Source organism: Polypterus senegalus, chromosome 17, assembly GCF_016835505.1.
Source record: "Polypterus senegalus isolate Bchr_013 chromosome 17, ASM1683550v1, whole genome shotgun sequence".
Classification (NCBI taxonomy): domain Eukaryota; kingdom Metazoa; phylum Chordata; class Cladistia; order Polypteriformes; family Polypteridae; genus Polypterus; species Polypterus senegalus.
The window spans coordinates 14,848,978-14,875,361 of NC_053170.1; the positions used below are offsets into that span (position 1 = coordinate 14,848,978).

The 26,384-nt window shown below is 40.0% G+C and overlaps 1 protein-coding gene across 1 annotated transcript in view; it reads right to left on the bottom strand.

Annotated features, from left to right (window-relative positions):
* The window catches only part of socs7 (suppressor of cytokine signaling 7), a gene marked incomplete at its 5' end in the record, with an annotated part of 53,346 nt that overhangs the window by 23,194 nt on the left and 3,768 nt on the right, over nt 1–26,384 (bottom strand). The window contains 6 exons of the mRNA XM_039739457.1: nt 1,516–1,651; nt 4,768–4,896; nt 8,761–8,929; nt 9,034–9,185; nt 9,589–9,711; nt 16,899–17,003. Of these exons, the coding sequence (XP_039595391.1) occupies nt 1,516–1,651; nt 4,768–4,896; nt 8,761–8,929; nt 9,034–9,185; nt 9,589–9,711; nt 16,899–17,003 (814 nt within the window). The remainder of the gene's footprint in view (nt 1–1,515; nt 1,652–4,767; nt 4,897–8,760; nt 8,930–9,033; nt 9,186–9,588; nt 9,712–16,898; nt 17,004–26,384) is intronic.

A 26,384-nucleotide genomic window follows, 5' to 3' on the forward strand; every position in this document is an offset into this window, starting at 1 on the left:
GTTTCTAGAGTTCTCAGTTATGTGGTGGTTACACGTCTGCCTTTTTCTGATCAGACACTGCGACAACACCTGTAACAATGTCTTTTAAGGGTAGCATGGTGGCAAAGCGGTTAGTGATGCCTCCTGAAAGCAAACTGTAGATGGACTTTGCATGTTCTCTCTGTGTTTGTGTAGATTTTTCTCTAGATATTCTATTTTTGAATCCATCATTCCCAAAGACATGCATGATTTCTTAGCTGGGAACTGAAAATTAACGACAATGTGAGTGTGTGTGTGGACTATGCAATGGTCTGATGCCGTGTCCAGCATTTTTTCCTGCTATGATAGGCACCAGCACCCCAACAACCCAGAATTCAATTATGCAGGCTATGAAACTGAATGTACATATGTCATCAATTGTATCTCAGATGTTGCAAGTCTCCTTGGATAAAGGTATCAGCCAAATCTACTCTCTATATATAAAATCCTAAACCTAAAAGTGCAACGATTTTCTGTGACGTTTTTTGTCACGCTTTATTTTAAAACCTACATATATATGTTTGGTATCACTATTTTCAGAATTTATCGAACTTTAATGTGGTGATGTTAGATTTTCAGATTCTTATTCTGATTTTAAATTATAAACTAAAAAATATCAAGAACTCATGTCCTGCGAGACAAGACTTTGTGCCAACAGATTTAACCACGCCCGGGGCCGAAAATAAAAGACAAAGAGTAGTACAACTGCTGTACAGGCTTTTAAATGTTCAAAGCACAGTGCGAGATGCAGATCACGCAGCATGGCAGCAGGTGATCAAGCAAAGAAGAGATAAAAAAAATATATATTTTTTTTATATCATCGTTTAAGAGGGGGTTTCGGAGGAGCAACTGCGTCTCCTTGGGGTGCGTCCAGCCCCCCACTTCACAACGCGAGAGGCAGAGACGCGAAGTGGCTGGCACGTAGCACAGGCCACAAGTGAAGCGAGCAGGAGGTGAACCCCCCCAAGTAATAACTAATAATAATATTTCGTCATCAGAACCAGTAATAGACACAACAACCAATGAATGTGGGAGCAACTGTTTCTAATTTAGTACCTCCTGGTCAGGGTATGGCATTTAAGGGCTGAGATACCTTTCCTACACAAAAAGCCAAATGAAATATAATGACCACAGGAGCAAGGAACAGTGTTAGTCACTGACAGAGTATTATGCAAACCTGCTATTCGTTGTCAGGGTGGCACCAATTTAGCTTCATTTCTCCAGGAATCCAATCCACTCATCTGATGAACTTTATCCACAATGAATTAGCATTAACATGAATGAGTCAACTACCCTCTGCTCACAAGCAAAGCACGTACAGGCAGGAATACCAAGATGGGACATGTTATGCAGTTTTATTAAATTTGAGATTGATTTTGATGGCTAGCAGATATTTAATCACGTCAACCTGTCTATATACTTCAGTGATTTGTATAGTTTCCTCACATATCTCCCACCTATGTGTGATCAGCAGACTGACAATGAATATTAACTTACTTAGGCAGTGGCAGCTGTGGCAGGTGGTCAATTCGCACCAGTTGGCGGATAAGGAAGCGACACAGGTGCTGCAGGGAACGGACATTGCTGAACCGGGAAACAGGATAGAGGAGTTGCACTGGAGTAGGAGGAAGACCTGCAAAAAGGGAGATGATGAGCAAAGACTCAAGCGAGAGATCCTTTTAAATTATGTAAGTAAAAAAAAGGGTACATTTTATAGCAGATTTACATTTCTATTGTAACCATGTTTGTGCTTAAATTTAATAAAATCTGGCTTTTCCTTTCATAGTCTAAAAGATATAATATTGACCCTTACAACATCTTCAGGTCAAACGTTGCCTATTTTTACCAGGCTTCTTTTAACTTCACCTGTTTCTTGTCGGGTTCAAATCTTGTAATCGATATTTAGCCCACTTCCTATCGTCCAAATGACTTGACATTTTACTCACTTCCAATTACAATACATGAATCAATAATCAGTTTCACTAACTGATCAATTAACCCATGTTAATTAAGAAATTAAATTTTCATATGAAGAATAGGATAGAAATATTAAAGGAAGTGTTAAAATATTGATTGCAAAATTATTCTAAAACAAACCCAAGACTAAAAAGTTTAAAATAATATACATATAAAAAAATACTTTTTAAAAACCACGCTTATATTAAGTTAAAAAGTGTACTAAAAAGTAAAAAATAAGTCTCTCATACATCAGTCGTAAAATAAAAGCGTGGACGCTTTTGCTAAGATTTTAAGAAGTGTTTTTTTGGATGTTGATCGATGAAAAGTGGCCACGCTTGTATTTTACAAGTGATGAATGAGAGACTTATTTTTTACTTTTTAACTTCATATAAACGTGTTTTTTAAAAAGTATTTTTTTATATATATATTTTTTACGTTTGAAATTGGTAAAAGTAATGTCATTTTTATCTGTTCAGGATAAAACTTTGTGACTTTCTCTTCCCCAAATTAATAAACAGTTATAAATAAAAATGAAAAGTTAAAGCTAATTTGTACAGCTTCTAAAAAAAATGTTACATTTCCATGTCTTTTGGGTCTGTTTTGACCCACCCTTGACTTTAATGGATTTTCCACTACATGTAGGGTAGTTTGTTTGTTCACAACCCATAAAACACCCAAAATGTCATCTTTTCATCTCAGAATTTGTAAAAGCTTTTAGTATAATGATCTGGCTTTACAAAAGGCAAAAAAAAGTTTCCAAATGTCAAATTTTTGCATAAGTGCTACACATTATGAACACAGTAATCTCCTTTGGGTCACCATTGACTCTGATGGATTTTCCTCTGCATTTAGAGTGGTTTGTTTAGTCACAACACATAAAAAACACCTAAATGCCATCTTTACCACTCCTGATAGGTGGACTATTAATTAAGTAGACCGACTTTACAAAAAGCAAAAAAACTTTCCAAATGTCACAGTTTTGTACAGCTGCTACACATTTTGAACACTGCTATTTCTTTTGGGTCAATATTTCTATATTTCTTGAGCTTCTCTAAAAGCGCAATTTCTTTTTGGAAGAAAGAAAAGTACTGTCAAGTGGATTTTAAGTTTCCACTTAGGGTACCACTTATTTACATGCCATAAAAACATCAAGTGGATTTTAGTCTCCATTTAGAGTACAGTTTATTTACATCCATTAAAACATCCTAAATGTCACATGTTCTAAAACTTAGAATCACTACTATAATTTAAGATGGTCAATCAATATAAAGTATGTTCAGGGTGAAAAATCTGAGATCCAGGGCCCTTAAAAAGGTGTAAAATTCAGGTAAAAAAACCCGAAATGCACAGCATTGAGTCTGCACTCAAAGAAGCTGTGAGGGTCAAGTTAACCGCTGATGGTGCAAGCACTGTAGGCCCAGGCAAACATGACGACCCAAATATCATGGTGTCCTTGGAAATTCCCAATACTAGAAGTTGGCCCTACCATCAATCTCATCCTATCCACAGTTTCCCCACTTTTAGAAAATAAAATCCTCTCGTGTCTGTACCTTTGTAGTTACTAGAGAGGTGCAACACATTTACAAGTCATTACCAGATGGATTATCAAATACATTTTCAGTAGAAGGGAAAATGAAGTACCATAAAGAGAATAAAGAATCTCATCATTTTATTGAAGTAGTGACTAGAAAAGACTTGTAGGATACTTTTAAACTTGAACAACATGTATATGTGATTTGCAATTTGATGATTTATAGCAGTACTTTCTCTGTAACACGATTAGTAGGACATATATAAGCTGCTTTTATGATTGACTCTGAACACAGTAATGTTTTCCTGAGATCAACGTTAAGTCAGTGAATAATCTGCCAGTTAATGTTTTGCTTAAAAGGGACGAATATTAAAGATAAATCATCAATAACAAGCTACATTTTTCATTTTCTAAAATGGAAGTTGGCAGCCTCCATCCAGCCACTTCCTGCTTGCTTGTAGCTTCCACTAGTTACCACAGATGAGATGGTAAAGATATGAATGAATCAGGCCTTTTACTGAATGGAAGAGGGGTCACTCAAACAATCCCACAACAGAAAATACAACTACCCAGACAAATTAAAAAACAAGAGGATGAAGAAGTGTCCCATTACAATGAATACTGAACAACATCTGGTGATGCTTCCTGCCATTGGCTGCAGATTGGCAGGGCAAGGTTAGGACTTACAGTAATTAATCTCTGTCTGCTAAAACTTGGAAGAAAGAATGGAACAGAGCTACTAATAGTCAGTCAGTCATTATCCAACTCGCTATATCCTAACACAGGGTCACGGGGGTCTGCTGGAGCCAATTCCAGCCAACACAGGGCGCAAGGCAGGAACAAATCCCTGGGCAGGGTGCCATCCCACCACAGGGCACACACACACACACCTAGGGACAATTTAGAATCACCAATGCACCTAACCTGCATGTCTTTGGACTGTGGGAGGAAACCCACACAGACACGGGGAGAACATGCAAACTCCACGCAGGGAGGACCCAGGAAGCGAACCCGGGTCTCCTAACTGCGAGGCAGCAGCGCTACCACTATGCCACCGTGCTGCCCGAGCCACTAATATTCATCTAATAAATGGCGGGGTCCGCAAGATCTTTGCTGACAGCTAACCATATTATGGTCGCTCAGGCAAACAACTAATTCTAAAGTAATGGCAAGATAGATAACAAAGACACCATAAAATACAGAGAAAAATGGCAAAGACGCTATAACACAGATTGATAAAACAGGTACAATTTGCTTACCGGGCACCCTGGAGCGCAGAAAGTAGAGGAACTTGCCATTTTTGGAGTGCATGATGGCCCGCTCAATGAACTCCACCACAGACTGACAGCGGTCCTCAAATTTTGGGTGGCACCACAGGCTGAAGGTCCCTGCAGAGGCAGAAGTAAGACTTGTTTTAAGCTGAAAAACTGGGTCAGGATAAGAGTGCATTAGAGTTCACACGGCATATGCAACACCCATTAACACTGATCCTCCTCCAACTCATGTATCCGTTTATCTAAAGGGGGAACAAGTAAAAAAAAAAATTGATAACCAGTTATAGTATAGGTGCAGAGTGGGATTCATCATAATTTGTCAATTTGCTTTCAGACAGATGGAAATGTTCCTTTTAACCACAACAACGGCTGGCATGAGGTTAATGCACAGGGATGCCTGGCCCACTCTCTGGCAAGGAGAACAGCTTAACAGTACAGAAGGAACAGAACTGCTGCTTCCCTGTATTCAGATGAAACAGTTCAGATGATTTAAGCATAAAAGTAGGATACCCGCTATGCAGATCCCACATGGGGTGTCCCAGACATGATCTAACAAGAGAACACCCAGAGTCACACTCAGGACATGCTAGAGGGTCTTTAGATACGGCATATGGGAAATTCCCAAGAGGACTTGGAAAAAGTTTTTCAGTCTGCCTAGCTTACCATACTGTCACCATATTGTGACCTTCATCAGATATAGTGGATATAAAGTAAGTTTTAAAGTGGCTTTGTCAATTCTGTGTTAACAGAAGCAGTTAGAATTACTAAACACACCACATATGTAAAGACAATTCCAAGCAAAAGCTGCAGAAATCAGGTTTGAATAAGGAGTTGCCATATTACTTTGATTCCACAACCATTGTTTTGACATCATTTTAACAGGCCGAACAATAAATGAACTTTCAAAGAAGGTCACAGACCAAGATCACATCCTGTCCTTCATTGCTGATTCAGTATTTCAAACAGTATCTCCTGACTGAGCTTACTGTAAATTCCCAAACATAATATATATCAAAGCTACAGAGTGTTTTTGAGGAATCAAGACAAAAGGTACCAAATATCAAGTGGGCAAGCACTCAATAATGAAAAGTGGCACTAAAAGCATTGGGCATATTGCCAGACAGTGCTAATCAAAATCTGTGTTTTTACGAATGGCTTCCATTAGGTGAAGGACCTCAGGTAATGTGAACCACACCCACCAAACCCATCATCTGCTGCTATCTAAGGCCGGAGCTGTCCCAGCTATATGCTTTCTGTAAGGACAGAGAGTTATTGTGGCTATCCATGCCCCCAAATTCCTATCCTGTCATGTCTATCCATTGGGATGGAGAATAAGGTACTGGGGTGGCAGCATAAAGATGAAAGACGCCTCACGCCTGGACAAACTTGTTAAGAAGGCAGGCTCTATTGTAGGAGTAAAGTTGGACAGTTTAACATCTGTGGCAGAGAGACGGGCATTAAGCAAACTCCTGTCAATCATGAAGAATCCACTGCATCCACTGAACAGTGTCATCTCCAGGCAGAGGAGCAGCTTCAGTGACAGACTTTTGTCACTGTCCTGCTCCACTGACAGGCTGAGGAGATCGTTCCTCCCCCACACTATGCGACTCTTCAATTCCACCCGGGGGAGTAAATGCTAACATTAATTTTATTTTAATTTTTTTCATTTTTTTTTCATTTTATTACTATTTAATTTAATATTGTTTCTTTGTATCAGTATACTGCTGCTGGATTATGTGAATTTCCCCTTGGGATTAATAAAGTATCTATCTATCTATCTAAAATGGACCAAGCAGTCTCCCCTGAAAGAATGCATCAGCTCACTTTACGACATTGTCTTAGAACAGTGTCACTTCCTGTCCAGATCTTCTTCCCAGACAGTGCAGACAAGCAAGGCGTTCAACCACAGGTGATGCACCGGGCCTTTCTGATAAAGAAGCAAGAGGAATAGGAAATGCAAAAACCACACAGCCTACGCTACCACAGCAACATGCACATGCTGGACAGAACTCATCTGTAGGAGACAGATTTGCTGGTCCAAATCATTGGCATCAGGCCTCTCCTTGAAGTGTTCAGAGCACTTTTTTCCTTTTTTATTGTTACAGCAGAGGTCATGCTGAAATAAGGAATCTGCACAGGGAAGCCACATACACACAGAAACCTTACTGTTAGCCCATATAGCCAAATAACTAAGCTATATTTAGCGTAGTGATTAGACACGTTGTGCATATAAAGCATTTTGTCCACTATGGAAAATACTATTTAATGCGTGTGTGGTGCGTGAAATGCTGACCGAGCTTGATGGGTCAGGATGCTTGCATGAGCTTTTCCAATTGAGCCAAGCTGGATTTTTTTCTGCCCATTGTGAACTCTGGTGGTGTACTTGAACTATTCAAGGAACCCAAATGAAGACCAAGTAAGCCAAAAATAAGAATAAACAGTGTTCTAAAAAAAGGGGACACTGACTCCGGTCCTGGAGGAACAGCGTGGCTGCAGGTTTTCATTCTAAGCCTTTTCTTAATGAGTGTCCTGTTTTTGCTGCTAATTAACTTCTTTTGAATTTATTTTAATTGGCTTGCTCTTGAAGACTCAGACCCCTTGTTTCTTTTTCCTTAATTAGCAGCCAAAACAACTGGTGTCCATTATAGAATATCTGAAAATAAAGAAAGATGAAGGTCTCAGGAATGTCGGTCTGCTCAGGTCCACAAAACATTTTAACAGTGTGCTCTTAGAAAAGAGAACATCACCAGTTTCGGAAATGTCTGCCAATGGACCATGAGAGCAGCAACAAGCCACAGAATTAAAGAACGTGTTTAATTAACGACAAGAATCTGCACCTTATTAAGCAACTGCTTGGAGTGAAATTGGTTTGAAGTTTGAGTTTGAGGTCCTCACTTAGTTGGTCTTCTCTTGGCTCCCTCACTTCACATTTCATTTCTCTTTGGGTGCCATTTAAGGAAAGAAATGATGCAGAGGAACGATGAAAAAACTCAGGGGGAACAAATCTTAAGAAAGCAATTCAATTCAAATGAATTCACAAGAAGTTAATTAGCAGCACAAACAGGGCACTTATTAAAAAAAGGGTCAGAATGAAAACCTGCAGCCACAGTGGTCCTCCAGGACTGGAGATGGCGGTCCCTGTTCTAAAAGAAATGTAATCAGCACCAGCAGAATAAGGAAAAGTAGCAAACACAATGATGGCAATAAGAAATCCAAGATGCCCTTCAGCCCGTGTAGGGGATTCTAACTACCAAGTGGGGATCCCTGGTCCTCTTTCCTATATTTACAGTGCCATAACCCTTTGCACAGTGGACTCTCTTCCTTCCACTGGTTGAATTCCCTATACCTCTACTCCCTATTTAACACTCACTTGGGTGGCAGGAAATAAAAGGCTATGTATGTCCAGCAAACTCGGTAGAATCTCTTAGGCCATTTGCCTAGAGACCCTCTCTGGAGGCCCAGGTGCTCCTACGCTCCAAACACCACTCAAAGGGTCAGGCACCCATAACTTACTGTAGCTAGTCTTTGACAATAGCCAGCAGGTGACCATGAACAACAGAGGAAAAAGAAAAGTCTTGCCATTCTTTAGTAAGTTGGAAAAAATCCTATCTAATGGTCAGTCATCCCCCACTACCTTTAAAGTATACCAAGTCTCTGGGGTCCACTGGGTTTAGCATCCCCTGTTAGAACAGCCACGTAATGTAAATCTGGTTGAATTTTGCTCTTAGGGCCTTTGAGAGCCCTGTGAGTGTTTAATGGTTCACTCTCTACCCCTCTTAACATTCCACCAGCAGGTCTGCTACTTGTTGGGCTTTAGGGATCAGCTGCTATATTAAGCCATTATCCCACTGCAAAATATTCCTAATGGACATGACCCCACAATTTTAGCCCTGTAAAGAAATAACCCCTCATAGCCAGGAGTCATAAAATCTCCTCTCCCATCCTAATTTGTGTAGTCCATCCCTGCCTTGTCCTTACCTCTGTAGTGCTCCATGCGTGTGTGGTGCGTAATGCTTTGAGAGCGGAAGCTCAAACTCAAGATGTAACGGGGATCTGAGCTGTCTCTGACCAGAAATGAGCCGTCTGGCTTTCCTTTGAGCTTGACTTCTGCATCCTCCCATGTCATGGGACCCCAGTACCAGCCACACTACAGAATAAGGGGATGGGGTGTGAAGGTAAAAAAAAAACAGTCAGAGAAAGATTTGGAGTAGTTAGCACACAAAGGTAAAAGAAGGAGAGATCATGTCCTACCTTTTCCAGCTCTCTCAGGCTAGCAGCAAAGCTACTAGACACAGACCTGCTTATAGGACAGTGAAGGGCCTGTGGTGGTAGAGACTGGACGCTTGAGGACTGGACATCGCTCTGCAACGAGGAAGGAATAGGAAGGACCCGGAGAAACGTATCTAAAAGAATCCAGACACAGGTAGGTTAGGATAAATGGACAGCTCTGTGCAAATATAATAACAATGTCCTGTTCTCTAGTTGAGTCAGAAGCACCAAGTTAACTGGACTAAGGAGACAAGATGTGAAACATCCTACTGCTGGTGCCATGGCAGCAGTGATGCTAGCCTCATCTATGGCATGGACCATGACCCCGTGTGCAAGAAATGGTACAGAAGCACCACCTGCTCTCCATCCCTTCAACTAGGGACGTGACAACACCTCAACTGCATGGCTCATTCCAGAAGTTAATCCAGCTGCTGGAGGGGCTCAAAGAGATTTCTGTCAAAGCGTTCCAAGCCAAGCAGTCTCCTCGCCCATATGCTACCTTTAATATGCGTTTCTTTAGTCTCAAGAGTGTCTTACCATTGAGGCTGATGCTATGCTGCAGGGTAACATGGGAAGAAGAAGGAGGCAGAGGGAGAGACTGGAAGGAGGCCCCCATAGGGCCGTCTAGGAATGGCCCAGGCTGCGGCCTGCTTATATCATCTGTAATAGAAGACAGTTTACAAGTTCAATGTGTGCGTCCCACACCAAGCAGCTCAGTGTCCTCCTGCATTGAATTTTTAATTGCACACCCACAACCACACACACACACACACACACACATTCTGTGTATGTGTGGGCATGAGCATACGCACAAAGCCCGAAAACAAAGAGGACCCAGGTGGAGCAAGGAAGCTACTGACAAAAGGGGGCTTGGCTTTATACAAATTCAAGGAAATTGCTGAGCTCTTTGAGATTAGACTTGAGGCGATACCCACCACAGGCTGGCAAAGGCATTGTCTGCAGGCTTCAGCAGCCCGAGAGGATGCCAGCTTATAACACCACAGAGATGAGGTGCTGTCTGCAAAAAAAAAAAAACTGCAAGTATTGCTAAGTGGATTTCACAGTCTACAGCAGCCAAAAGAAAATTGCGCACATGGAGAACCTCCCATGGGCACTACAAATGAGACAAAAGTGAGACACCTGCACACAAAGAGTAAATATGAGAGGGCATCTTCTAGAGAAATGGAAGGGGCAACAGTGAGAAGAAGCCATCTGCAAATACTGTTTCAACAGATAGAGAAGCCAATTCATGCAAACAATATACAGATAATATGCATGGAGATGATCACCCACAGACAATATACTAAGCGCTATTATGAGAAGGTGTCATCCACCGAAATGGAAAGAATGAAAGAGAGAGGGGAATCTGCATCTGCAGAAACTGTACCAACATTACAGGTTGGCATAATGCTACAATAACAGGGCACAGAAAGATGAGAGAGACACTGCAAATTTTATATGTGGAATGAAAACTCCTGTAGACAAAACCAGCCCATTGTGAAGACACTAAACAAGAGAGAACTTTCTATAGATAATATATGGAAAGCAAACATGGAGATCACTTCTACGCCAGCTGACCCAGCTTTATTACAGAGTATCTACCACCTCCAGACTTAGCAAACAATTAGACAGAGACAGCCCAACTTGAGTCCATAAGCCACCAAACAGATTCATAGAGAAGGCAATACAAGCCATCTAAAGACTTTTACATGCACTTTAATAACCGGGCAATTCACAAAAACCTAGTTTCACAAATGCCATGTATACCCTGTAGCATGGGCCCCAGGCGGGACACCTCCAAGGTGGGAGGACCAAGGGGGGGCTAAGCAACCCTTATTCTGGTTAGAGAAATCGAGATATTGGTCTCTGAGAAGCCCGGGTCAACACACATAGATTTCTCTGCAAGCAACCAGTTATTTGGCCTTGTTAACCGTTAACTGGATTACACTTAAACATTTCGTACTTCTGCTTAAGTCCTTTGCACTTTGTTAGGCTGTGCATGTCTGTGACCACCAGTCTTTGTTTCACACATGCATCCAGTAGCCATGGTAGTAAAAGTTGAAAGTGTTCACAAAGATCAATCTCCTGAGGCAAATTGTTCAGGTGATTGCATTATTCCTTCTCCTGGCTGTAATAATCTTTCTCCATATTTCAGAAATTGCTAAATTTATGCTGATGAGCTGAATGTACCGTGTTAAGCACAGCAGCACAATCTCGGGAGCAGTGCTGGGGGTGACACATTCAAAGTAAAAAGTGCATTACATCGCCCAGTTACGTTTTCAAGTAGTGCTCATTTAACTGCAGTAAAATACCCATGATATTTTTCCCAGAAGCACTTGATGTAAAGCAAGAAGCAAAGGTATTGGTATGCCACTCCTTTGCAGGGCTTGATTGCACAGCCAAGCAGAAAAAACTGTGTGATCTAGTGACACAGCGAAGTGTTCATACCTCGAATCATCCGAGGCTGAGTTTGTAAATGGAAAAAGGGGATGGATGTTATTACTTGTGAAACTCTGTGAAGTGCCTTCAGCATGGGAAAGGCGCTATATAAACAATGTATTATTATTATTACTTCACAGCACACGAAGGACTAAACGTATTTATAAAACACAAAAAAATAATCACATTTGGCTATGTTGCAGTTGATTTCATAAAGGTTCATATACAGTCAGTCAGTCATTGTTCAACCTGCTATATCCTAATAGGGTCACGGGGGTCTGCTGGAGCCAATCCCAGCCAGCACAGGGTGCAAGACAGGAACAAATCCTGGGCAGGGCGCCATCCCACTGCAGGGCACACATACACACACACACACACACACACCAAGCACACAATTTAGGATCGCCAATGCACCTAACCTGCATGTCTTTGGACTGTGGGAGGAAACCCACGCAGACACGGGGAGAACATGCAAACTCTACGCGAACCCAGGTCTCCTTACTGCGAGGCTGCAGCGCTACCACTGCGCCGCCAGTTCATATACAGGTTAGGCTTTAATACCAAGTACTGGCAGTTTTTCACGGAAAAGAAGAAAATAAACAGTTTGTAACGCATTACATTTTATAGTAACTATGTAACATATTCCTCCCTGCGTGGAGTTTGCATGTTCTCCCCGTGTCTGCGTGGGTTTCCTCCGGGCGCTGCGGTTTCCTCCCACAGTCCAAAGACATGCAGGTTAGGTGGATTGGCGATTCTAAATTGGCCCTAGTGTGTGCTTGGTGTGTGGGTGTGTTTGTGTGTGTCCTGCGGTGGGTTGGCACCCTGCCCAGGATTGGTTCCTGCCTTGTGCCCTGTGTTGGCTGGGATTGGCTCCAGCAGACCCCCGTGACCCTGTGTTTGGATATAGCGGGTTGGAAAATGGATGGATGGATGGATGGATTGATGTAACATATTTAGTTACTCTTTTTTGCAGAGATGGGGGACTCGAGGCACATGACTTGACTCGAGTCAGAATCGAGTCACAATTTTCAGGACTTGAGACTTGCTTGATTGAAGTAAGAAAATGACTTGACTTGACTTTGACTTGAGAGGAAAATGACTTGACTTGACTTTGACTTGAGAGTAAGAGACTTGAGACTTGACTTAAAGTGGAAGACCCGACAATGACTTGAACTTTTAAATATAATTCGTTTAATAAAATAAAATAGTTTAATAAAATAATTATGACTCAGCAGCACCATAATTGGCGCCTGCGCCCTTAACACTGCACAACTCTTAATGTTACCAAGAAGAAGAAGAAGAAGAACGCTGCACAACTCAAACCGCGCCAAACATGGCAGACAATAGTCGAGCTCCTCATATAGTCACGTTTGGCTATAAGGACTTTGAACTAGACCGTACTAACAAAAAAAGATTTGCCAGATGCAGAGAATGCAACGCGAGAGTATCAGACACGACAACCACAACATCAAATTTCATCCGCACTTCAAAAACCACAAGGAAAGGTAAGGAAGTCGAATTCTTTATAGTCAATTTAATAAAACGATTACTAATTAATTAAATTAATCTTTTCTGTTTGTCATAATTTGGCCTTGGTTGCATGTTTTTTTATCAGAAATGTGATGATCATCTCATAAATAAAACGCTATAACGTTACCAGTGGCGTAGCCACATTTTGATGTTGAGTGCAACTTGAAATGAAAGGGCTTCTCGATATTACATGTAAACTATAATGTCTATATTAAATGTGCACATTTTCAAGCGTTTGTATGGACTGACTGCGTGTGGTTAATTGAATGGCAGCTCATGTAACGTTATACTGCATGAAAATCTAAGATGAAAGCGTCGGTGCAATCACTTCTCCTTCAATAACTCGTTCAAAACTTTTGGTCATACAGACAAGAATAATTTCATCGTTCGAATCGGTTACGTTAAGTGTCTATAATTTTTTTGTGTACACTCACAATAACAACAAAATGTTGTGTGCTGTATAACAATGAAACCAGTTCAAATAGAAAACAAATATATCAGATTATATATTATGTATGAAACGTGTATATTGCGTCCACCGCAGAGATGACGATTAAGCTTCATAACTTCATCACTGGGCTATATTAACATACATTATATTTATATTCTGCTGAAATGAAAAAGATCCGTTCATTTTAATTAACGAGATTCATCACTAACGTTAGATTAAAAAGAGTGGATAAATCCCCTACTGTGCCTTATAATGGACAGCATAAGTATTAAAGCATCATATATAAAACATTTCCTCGATCATTAAGAAATTGTTTTTTTGAGGAAAACATTTCAGGATTTCTCTCTATATAATGGATATGTATGGCACCCGAAGTTTGAATTTCCAAAATGCAGTTTAAATGCAGCTTCAGAAGACTCTAAACGATTCCAGCCGAGGAGGAGGAGTCTTATCTAGCGAAACAATCGGTTATTTTCTAAACAAATGGACAATTTATATACTTTTTAACCTCAAACGCTGGTCTTGTGTTGTCTCTGCAGTCTGTGTGATTCGGTAAATACAGTCTTAGATTGCAGCAAAAGTGCAGACACAGTGTTTACACAGTTAACATGTATAGAAGCTCAAATGCCCTTTACAAAAAAAGGTAAAAACAGCATTGCAGGATGTTTTTGACATTAAAGATATAAAAGAGATTGTTGTTTTTTTGACATCTATTAACTGTATTTACCCGAATCACACAGACTGCACAGAGAGGAGACAAGACCAGCATTTGAGGCTAAAAAGTATATAAATTGTCAATTTGTTTGGAAAATAACCAATCATTTCGGCATTCTGAAGCTTCATTTAAACTGCATTTTGGAAGTTCAAACTTCGGGGCGCCATACATATCCATTATATATATATAGACAGAAATCCTGAAATGTTTTCCTCAAAACAAAAAAACAAACAATTTCTTTATGACTGAGGAAAGAAAGACATGAACATATTGGATGACAAGGGGGTGAGTACATTATCTGTACATTGTTGTTGTCAAAGTAAACTAATCCTTTCAGACTGAATTGCATTATACATTTTAGACTGGATTTTTTAGTTTTAAACATTTTGTGTAAGCAACACAATTTTATTTTCAGATATTAATGTAGCACAGATATGCATATAATTTAAATATAGCAATGCAAATAAGATACATAATATATGTATATAAGTTCATCTTTTCTGTAAAAATTTTTCTGTGCAAAAATAAACGTATCGAAAATTTAACCTCTGTTTGTTTTAGTACTGCAACTTGACTTGACTTGGCTTGAAACTTATCAGGACTCGACTTGACTTGCTTAGGGTGAACCCTTGACTTGACTTGACTTGCTTGATTTGTCTTAACTGTGACTTGAGACTTGACTCGAGACTTGATGGTTAACACTTGAAACTTGCTTGGACTTGATCATATGCGACTTGTCCCCACCTCTGCTTTTTTTGTAAGTAATATTTCCCATAGTGCCCTGTACTTATTTTCAGATTCACAGCAGCTGGTGACGATGTTTTCTTTTGTGCGCAGTTTAATGAGGAAGAACACCATAAGTGGACTCATTCATGTTAACGGTTTCTGCCTTAACTGGGTTTTTCACCTCATCCTGGTATTGCATGTGCACATATAAACGCACTCATCAAGAGCATAACAGAAGAATGGGATCGACCTAGAGATACTGCACACACACACACACACACACACTAACTACATAGACGAGTGTTTTAAAGTTAAGGCGTACTGCCTGCAGGCCCTGCTTAAGTAAGAGAGATGGAGGACAGTTGACTAGCACAAGGGGTCCTCTCAGGTTCTTATACTTTGTCTAAGTCACTCGGCCAAGCAACACAGAATTAGCCAGGCCAAAGAGCCATGGCTGAGGAGACCACTAAAGGCACCACCTGTCAAGCAGCATTTGACAAATGACAATTCTAAAGTAGATAATTCATCTGAATTATTTACAGAGTTAAAGTGACAGCAGATACTGCAAAGATCTGAAGCATTCAGGTGTTAGGTAACACAAACTAGGAGAGGCTCTGAAAAGAAACTTTCATCTGTCCAAATTACATAGGATGCTATGTTGTACGCAGTAAGCAGCTCCTTTGCTTAAGTGATACGGAGTGCTGAAAAACCACAGAAGAACACTAGAAAACTGGCTGTGAACCAACAGCAGGATGTAAAAGCCAAGAACGCAGAGTGAAAAAGAAAGATGTCATCCACAGGATTCAGTAAGTGCACAGATGGAGATTAAAGGATTGTACTGAATAAGAAAATAAAAATGGACCATGAACACTGACCCCAAACAGAGTGAAAGCAGTAGCAGATGAGTGATAGTCTCGGGCGAGAAAGAGGAGAGTAAGATGCGGGACATCTGTCTGCTAACAGAAGAGCACCAGCCTAATCCCAGAACATGGAGACAGAACAGATAAATGGCATGTTTACTTACAACTCAGTGGAAGAGAAGCAGGTTTCCACAAGAATGAGGAGACAGGCTGGATGAACACGCTCCTCGTAAGAGAATGAGGAGATCAAGGAGAAGAGTGGCCAACTTCACAGAAAAATGAGGAAGGCAATCAGTCCAAAAGCAGAAGCAGAATCAGGAGAGACAACACGTGAGTGGCATTTTCACATGAGAATGAGGAGACTTAAGACGAAAGCCAGCAGTCTGTGTAGTAGTGAAAAGCGTGAGTACATGAGTGACAACATCACACTAGAATGAAGAAATCAGCAGCATTAGTAGTAGAACAATTGGACCACGATGATGAGTAGTAACCTTGTGCTTAAAAAAAAAAAAACCGACAGTCAGCAGTCTGTACAAAAAAGGAAAAAGCAAGCTACAGCCTCAAACTAGAATGAAGGGACTAAGCAGATAAGCAGCAGCCTCACATTAGAACGAAGAGACCAAACTGATGAGCAGCAGCCTTACTCCAGAAAATATCAACTAAGTTGATGACCAGCAGCATCTTACTAGAATGGGAGAGCCAAGCTTTCTCGTGGGAGAAAGACGAGATCTAAAAAGAAGAGCAGGAGTCTGTACAGTAATGAGAAAAGCAAGCACATCAATAGCAGCGCTCACACAAGAATAAGGCCACCAAGCAGATGAGCAGAAATATTACACTAGATTGAAGAGACCCCAGCTGCCTTGCAGGGACATGAAGACACCAAGAAGATGAACAGCACCTTCTCATTACAATATGACAAAAAAAAAAAACCCAGCCTGCTAATAACCACACACAGGCCAGGCTTACAGGCTGGCCGATTTGCTAGGGCAAGAAGAGTAACTTGCCATCCACATTTCCCAAATCTGGACCAGAAAGCACAATCATTTTGCTTTTCAAATGGAAACGGAGGCCGACAACCCTTAGACACACACACAAACACAGAGGGAACAGGAAACGGCTCCAGTACCTAGCAAGCTGAGGCTGCGTCGAGGAGGGGGAGGTGGAGTCGGCGGATGAGTTGAATTCAGACCCCGTCGGGAGATGTCCACATCAACCAGAGATACTGTTTCACCTGTTGGAATAAGCAAGAAATGTAAAAGATGTATTCTGTTAAATCAATGCCATAATGGCAATCCCTCACTGAGTCACTTTACATGCACATACTCTTTAAATCTGCACACAAACAGCAAAAGTGACTTGCTCAGGGTACGCGTCATACAGATTACTGTCATTTTAGAAAGAAGTGTGTGACAGGCACGTTTTCGTACCAAGATGAAAAAGACGCTGGTCCTTCATGACAAAGAATTCTGTTTTTAACGGTTTGATGGAAGCTGACTTTTATACATACACCCTCATTCAAGTCTGCACGAGCACTTTATTAGACAAAAGTTTCAGCACCTCATGGCAGACTCTGCATAGCATCCTGCTGCACCACTCCAATGATCAGAAACTACTAGCGACCTTATGTGCTTGATAAAACAGAACACGGCGTGTATTTTTCAACCTTTACAAATTCCACTTGCACAAAAGTACTTCAAAAACGAATGTGTTTTTCCTCCTCAAAACAAATCGCAAAATTCTAGGATTTTATTTCAAATTTTAACTTGGAGGACAATGACGCAGACAGAGAAAGCAGTCACAGTGTAAGGGATGAGAACGTGGGCCACATTCTCATCCTCATGCTGTTGAGACCAGACTTTATTCTGAAAACTGAGCTGTTTTAGACTCTCGATCTTGAAATGCGAGTACTGTTTACTCAGGTGTTTGGCAGACTGTGGCATCTCATCCAAATAACAATTTTATTAGCAAATTAGAACAACTGTGACAAGAACAGGCCATTGAGCCCAACAAGCTCATCCATCCTATTCACCTCTGTCATCCAAAATAATAATCATTTTGAGATTTGTAGGCTGTCTTACACTCCATCACATTACTTGGTCATTTATTTCATGTGTCTGTGGTTCTTCGTGTGAAGAAAAACCCTTGACGATTTGCGCCAGATCTGCCCTTAACAAGCTTCCAATTGTATATTGTGTTCTTCTTGCAGAATTTATGTTATTTTATTGCCTTTGCTGGAATTAAAGTGTTGGAAGATTCATCAGTGGTTTCTTTCCGTACAGGCATTTTCATGACGTTTGTGCCTCCTTACATTCAGCAACTTATAGTCACAGACACTAACCAATACATAGAGTGATTTAGGTTTCCTCTACTTACAACGTAGTACTCCAGATACTTCTGTTATAGAAGTCTCACGTTCATTAGGAGGAAAGGAAGAGAGAGAATTTTAGACTTCAGATAGTGTCACTCATAAACAACTCTAATCTAGGTAACTAAACGAATGCTCAAGTGTTGTGTTCCTGGATAGTGTTTATTAATGACCAGTAACGGCGCACTGCACGATAACGTGCCGTGAATACACTTGACTTGGCCAAATACTAGTTTTAATCCTCTTTCTCTGTACGTTTAGCATTCGTTTGGTCAGACGTTGTTGCACTTGCTGCTTCCTGAGCGGCCCGCTTCTTCTCTTCTTTCGTTGGCATCTTTTCACGTTACAACTGATTAAGTCAGTGTTTGTGTTGCACTTACTTAGTATCCTTTCCTAATTATTCACTTAAGCGGGCACTTAAGATATGAAGAGGTAGGAGAAGTGATGGCAAAGGTGGGAGGGATAAGAATGGCACCCATTCGCATGTGCCACCCTACTGCTGAGAGTTGATTCTACAATAAAATAAAATAAAAATAAAATGAGGAAGGTCAATCATCACCCCGAAAGCAGATAGTAGACGTCACATAGTATATGCATACCAAATTTCAGGTCAATCGGTCAAACAGTTTGCAAGCTACAGGTGATTTGAAATCCTTGACAGACAAACAAACAGCCACAGTAGCGTATTATATAAGAAGATAAACTAATAAGACAGATTTGTTTTTATGTCATTTTTATATATTAGATAGATAGATAGATAGATAGATAGATGTTGTATAGTTATAGCAATTTTCTCCTTTTTCTGTGCTACCTATTTGAACTAAAATTTACATATCAGTTTTGAAAAAGGAAAAATCCAGAGGTTTCAAGCTAAAGCTGATGTCACATTACACAACTTCACATCACAAGGGATGTCAAACTTGATGACAACAGTTGGCGATCTTGTAACCAGATTACATCAATTTACACAATTTGAAATCGCAGGGAATGTATCATTATGTGACTTGTAAGCGTGTCTGTTTTTCTGAAAACCAATAATGTGCTGCCTGATGGAGCTGGTGTCCATGCGAAGGGTCCACAGGTACTGTAATACTGATCATTTATATTAGGTAGAATGCCTAGAGGGGGCTGGGTGGCCTCATGGCCTCGAAACCCCGGCAGATTTTATTTTTTCTCCAGGCATCTGGAGTTTTTTCTTTTGTTTGTTCTTTCTGTTCTCCCTGGCCATCGGACCTTACTTTTATTCTATGTTAATTAGTGTTCCCTGATTTTAATTCTTACTTTGTCTTTTTTCTCTTTCTTCATCATGTAAAGCACTTTGAGCTACATTATTTGTATGAAAATGTGCTATAGAAATAAATGTTGTTGTTGTACAGTTCAGTCACAATCTTGTCCCTTTCTTCCCCCCATTCTAATGTTGTACATAAAACAGGTGACATTGGTCAGACAAATCTCTTTTTTTTTATCCACCAATCTATTGTTGCATGTAAAACATGTGACATTAAACAGATGAGCCTCTCTTCTGTTTGTGAGGTACAATATCCCAATGCTTCTCATTGTAGTTCTGTCTAAACGCTCATTGATTGTCAGCTCTCATACACATAAAGCCTCTCCCTATGACATAAGACAAAATCAAACCTGTTTATTTTGTTGGACCAAGTCGCTGAGTATTTCACACTACACATCTGGCAGTCAAAGGAGGGAGCTGCGACTGTCTCCAACTCACTTAAGATTATGTAAATGAAATCTGTGATTGAAAATCACTACAAAAGGTTGCATGATGTGAAATGGCCTTAAACAAAAATTCCACCCAAAAAATATTTTTTTGTGTGTTACTTCCCTCATGTAGTTTGTAGTTGTGGCTGAGAAAAATTTCAATCTCATGTTTTTGTGAATAAATTACTTATTAAAGATTCAAACGCAATGGAACCCAGCAGTGACCAATTCTGGACAACGGCAGCCGATTCTGAAAAATGTCAATGGAAAAAAGAGAAAAAGTTCTAATGTAACTTGTGTTAAACCACATACTGTATCTGGTCAAAACATTCAAAATGTCTGCATTTCTTAAATAATTTATTATTAATATTAACAGTTACCTCATAGAAACTCTGTGTTGATGATCAATAGGAAAGACGTAATTTCCACAATACCGTGTGTTCGAATCTCCACTGGGTTATCTTTTCTTGGCCATGGAGGAGGAAGGAGAAGATATTGTTAGCAACAGTGTCCTCTCTCATTCCGGGGTGGAATTGCTTACCCCACCAAAACAGGGAGGTGGTCTCCACACGCGGATGTGTATCACATACAATACCAATCAAACGTTTTAGGACACCTCCAAATTTAAACAGTTGAATTGCAATGAATGACCTAAAATGGTGAAAAGGTAAGCAGTAAACTGCAAGAGGTTTAAATTTAAAGTTTAGGTTAGCAAAAACTGAAAAAAAAGGAAATTTCAGAATATTACAAATGGGCCTTCTTCAGGGAACAACCTTACAACCTACAGACGTTCTGCAGCAATTCAAGTAAATCAACCCTTGTAAGTTGAAGCAAACAATTGGCACAGGTGTCCCAACTTCTGCCGATTACTTAAAAAAGCAGAGTTGGAACAGACTGTGTTACTACACCCTCTGATGTACTACTGAAATATTTCTTGGACAATATTACACTGCAGAAAGTTGTCAATTCCAGTGATAATAGCAAGAAAACAGCAATTAACCAATGAAATGAGACAGAGCATTTTTACCATTAGAAGTGTAAGCCTTTCATTTAGAGAAATAGCAAAATAAAAAATCAAAGTGTCAGTCAGTCCGGTGGTGTCCTACTCAATCCAAAGGCAAATGGAAACTGGAAGAAGTCTGGCAGACCCAAAGTCACAAGCCAATCAGAAGACACATTTCTGAGGGTCACCAGCTTCCATGATTGACGCCTCAAAGTACAACAATTCAAGCACAGCTTAACAGTGCAGGTCGAAAAACAAGTCTGTGCCTCTGCTTCACAGCAGAAACTTTGTGCCACTTTCTTCCAGTCTGCAATAGTCCACAGCTGGTTTTTCAAGGCCCTTATTTTGTTCTTTAAGGAATGGCTTTCCTATTGTCACTCACCTTGTCAAACCTGCTGGGAGGTGCCTATCATGCAAGCTGTTGCCCCTCAGAAAGTTGTCTTCTGATTGGGTTGTGACTCGGGCTCTGTTAGATCTCTTCTCATCAGAGTTTCTTCCAATTTTCAATTGCTTTTGGATTGTGTATGATACCACCGGACTCACTGACACTTTGGTGTTTTTTTGGCAATTTCTCTAAATAAAAGCCCTGTACTTCTATGGGTAATAAATGCTCTGTCTCATTTCATTTGTTAATTACCATTTCCTTGCCATTACCATTGGAATATTGACCAAGTAGTACATCAGATGGTATAGTAACACAATCACTTCCAACTCTGCAGTAATCTACAGAAGTTGGGAAACCTGTACAAACTATGTGCTTCAACCTGCAAGGCTTTATTTACTTAAATTGCTGCAGAATATCTGTAGGTTGTAAACCACATTAGTTGTTTCCTGGCTCATCTTCTACGGGTAGAAGTGTGCGTGTCACTCTGGCCTGGAAGTGAGAGGTGGAGCCGGGGTAAGGGCTCCACTTCCAAGGAAACAGAAAATTCACTTAGCCGCTAATAACACAAGCGAGGCAAGCACGTCAGCAAAATAAAAACTCAGAAGAAGAAAGACAAAGCTGCTTAGCCACTAACATCGGCGAAATGGTATCCTTTTTACTTTTTCTCCTGCCACTAACACACAAGCGATGCAAGCACATCGGCAAAACGAATCCTCCTAGGAGAAAGATGCCCAGAGTAGTTCCATTCAATTGCCTGACATCTCTACATTTCAATTTTTTTCTGACAATTTCAGTAGTTTCTAGGACCCTGGGCTTTTTATAGCAGGGGCTTACACAGCTAGTTTTTAATATTCTGATATTTCGTTTTTTTCAGGCTTTGCTAACCTAAACTTTAAATTTAATCCTCTGACAGTATACCGCTTACCTTTTCACCACTTTAGCTCATTCATTGCATTTCAACTGTTTAAATTTGGAGGTGTTCTAAAATATTTGACCAATAGTGTATAAAACAATATTTTTGGGTGGAATATTTCTTTAGGTTTCACATTTGACTAGCAATACTTGCTCATCATAATGTCATAGATTGGCAATATGTTGTGTTTTGGACAAATATGCAAGTAAGAATTTTACTGTACTCTGTACACATGATAATAAATCCAATCTTGACTTAATATGGGAAAATAAAGTTCAGATATCTTTAGCTTAGCAAAGGAGAGAAAGGGGCAAATCACTCATATTTTTAAAGGTGAACACAGAAATGGGCATGACAGTGCCTAACCCTCAAAGAGTAATCCCCACACACAAATTTGTCAGAAACCGTTAGCGGACAGGGTGCCAGGAAACACAGAAGCAATATAGGCGATGGCATAATAAAACCAAGAAATGCCCTTTAGCTCTCAAAAAACAAAGTGTGATTGTCATGTGGTACGTTGATCTGAAACTGTTGGTGTTGTTTTGCAAAAGAAGATCTGAAAAGGACAGTTTCATAAACTTATTCACCACATCTTTGTGTCAAGACACCATATCACAGTTACCACTATGTTGCAGCAGCAGTTTCAATGCCAACACATTTATGTTCTGTACGGTATGACTGGATTCTAAAAAAGGCTCTGCTCCATGCATTAGGATTTTCCCAAGTCTTAGATATAGCTGCTTAACATTTTTGAAATCTATCTATCTATATATATATATATATATATATATATATATATATATATATATGTAAAACCAAATACCACTGACTCACTCAACAAGAAATTTCTCGAACCATGAGAACTTGGTACTTGAAATTTGGAATGCAGGTTACCCTTGGCCCATAGGTGCTCGCTAAGAAACGGTTTTAAAAATTTCGTGGTCCAAGCTCAAAATTTCTTACAGTTTTTGAGGCCCGTTTGTATGTCTGTCCGCTTTTCACGAGAGAACTACTTGACAGATTTAGATCAGGTTTATTTCTATAATTTGCTTGAACATTCCATTGATTTTGTGACTTTCTCATTGCACTAAGTATCATAGGTCATTTGTGGTACTGATTTTTTTGCGCGAATCCTAGAGAACTCATCGGGCTGTGGTGAAGGGTGCGGGGCCCTCCTCACTCACGCGTCTGCCTCAGGGCATAACCTTAATTCAGCTTATTTAGCGAACGAGAGAACTACTTGATGGATTTAGATCAACAACAACAACATTTATTTATATAGCACATTTTCATACAAATAATGTAGCTCAAAGTGCTTTACATGATGAAGAAAAGAGATATAAAAGGCAAAGTAAGAATTAGAATAAGACAACACTAATTAACATAGAATAAGAGTAAGGTCCGATGGCCAGAGAAGACAGAAAAAACAAACAAAAAAAAAAAACTCCAGATGGCTGGAGAAAAAAAATAAAATCTGCAGGGGTTCCAAACCATGAGACCGACCCAGTCCCCTCTGGGCATTCTACCTAACATAAATGAAACAGTCCTCTTTGTATTTAGGGTTATCTTGGAAGGACTTGATGATGATGATGGTCATGCAGACTTCTGGCTTTTAGTCCATCAATGTAGGAACATCACAGTGCTTTGATTAGGTGGTGATGGCACAGATCGCCACCACAGAAAACCGGGAAAAGAAACAGAAGAGAGAGTAGGGGTCAGTACGGATTTTAGAGCCACCATGAATAGCTATGATAATGAATTGAATATACAGAGTATCAGGATGAAATGAAGGTGAAGTTATCAAAAAGCCATATTAAAGTAATGTGTTTTCAGCAGTGTTTTAAAGTGCTCCACTGTATTAGCCTGGCGAATTTCTATCGGTCAGCTATTCCAGATTTTAGGTGCATAACAGCAGAAGGCCGCCTCACCACTTCTTTCAAGGTTAGCTCTTGGAATTCTAAGCAGACACTCATTTGGGGATCTAAGGTTATGATTTGGAATACAAGATGTCAGACATTCCGATATATAAGATGGAGCGAGATTGGTTTTTTTTCTATAATTTGCTTGAACATTCCATTGATTTTGCAACTGTCTCATTGTGCCAAGTATCACAGTTCGCTTGCAGTACCAATTTATTAGCATGAATCCGAGAGAGACTCATTGGGCTGTGAGGCCCTCCTCACTCGCGCGTCTGCCTCGAGCGTAACTTTAACTCCGCTTAGTTAGCGAACAAGAGAACTACTTAATGGATTTAGATGGGTTTTTTTTTCTATAATTTGCTTGAATATTCCGGTTGATTTTGCAACTTCTATCATTGCGCTAAGAATCACAGTTCGCTTGCAAGAGCGACATATTCACGCTAACCCGAGACAGAGGCTGCGGGCAGAGGGGAGGGGGAAGAGTGACGTCAGGAGTAGAGAGCTGCGCGGGGCCCTCCTCTACTATTCTGTTTCACTAATATGCGGGTGAAGCCACGGGGGATGGCTAGTTGAACTACATTCACTAGAAATCTAGAACAAGTTTTTAAAAAAGGATTTTAAACAGATGTTTCAGGGAAAAGAAGCCCACCTCCTTTAAATGGATAGGGCACAGAGGCTATAGACACTTTAGGAACTTTCAAAACCAGAAGAATTAAGTGAATAGGACTGGCGAGCTTTGTTGGGCTTAGTGGCCTGTTCTCGTCTAGATTGTTCTAATGTTCTAGTTACTATCCGTAGGTCATCAGCAAAGATTTCACAGCCAATCAGAAGAATTTGTTCAATGAGTGAAGGAAAGCCAAAGTTTTGCGGAACAGTTGCTGGGATGTGTTGCTTGGTTACTGGAGGCGTGGTCAAGCAGTGTGATACTTTAAATGGGCAGTGCAGCATTTCCGATGCATCCAAGATTGTTGACAGTGAATTTAATGCATTGTTGTATTTTGAGAGACTTACAGTTTAAGAATACTTTGCATTCTTAGTACAACTATAAGTTTTGCATTTGTGCTTTGGTTTGTGATTTATTTATTTATTTATTTTTTACACCTCCTGGTTTTGACTGTCACGTTGTCCGCTGTTATGATCCATATACCAATCCTTTCTTGCCAGGGAAATTTGAGTTTGAAGAAGCAGGTTGGCCTGCCTATGTTGCAACTCAGCTAAACAGTGTCTTTTTGTCTGGCCATTAAACAACAAAAAATAAAAAAAGTAAAAAAAATAATTTTGCCTTTCCTCTCTGGCAGAACAGCCATCACATGATGATGTGAAGTGGCAGCACGAGACGTTCCAGTCCGCCAACATTTTCTTTTTAAAAGATATAGAGGGAAAAAGACATATAATAATAAACATAGTCAAAAACTATGCAATGATAATTCTGGTCAAACCTGAAAAACCAACTGAAGAAAACGTCTTACAAATGTACTCATTGACTAATGGGTGCACTCAGAAATGCATACTGGTTATTCCACAGCAAGCACACACTTACTTGGGGTCATTACGTCAGTCCATCACACATCTAATGCTGCTTGGTGTTAGATGCTCAAATCTTGGCATCAAGCATTCAAGGGCGAAACATTTGTCTGTGGACAGTGAAAATGTCCCAGTGTGCACACCTAATTCTTTCCTTATGTGTAGGGTGAGCGGGTAGGTTGGTTATGTTATTCAACTGGGGAAGAGTAACATTGGCCATGTTGTAGTCAATTGTTTTTACTTGAAGCAAATGATGATTTTTAATTTAAACAATTTTTATTCAAACAAAGCAAATCACTTCAGTACCAACAGTAGCCTACAGAATATGCAAAATTATAAGGTACGGTTTTCCACTTAAAACAAACGGCGTGATTTTTTTTTTTTTAAATAGACAAGCAATACAAATGTATCTTTTAACAATACACTTTACTGCAAAGACTAGCTTATAAACAATGAATCATAAATGTCATACTCCAGAGGTGAAAGGTGAGACTGACAATGCAGAGAGCGTCGCCTGAGCAAAATAATTGGGGTGATTTGTGTTTTAAGTGGGTTCACAAATTATTTATTTTGAGGACTTAATGACTACTTTTTTGAAGCAACGCTCACAAATACCATTTTTGAAATGTTCTGTTTCTCGTTTATCAGTGGGTTTGAAATTGAAATATGTACATTTTTCCAGTATGTGTTGAGCTGCACAACTTCATTACCCATAAAACCTGGTGTATGGGGTCACTGTGTGGTTGTTAAAAGCTAGCAGTTCAGCACAATGTGCAAGTGCCTGTGG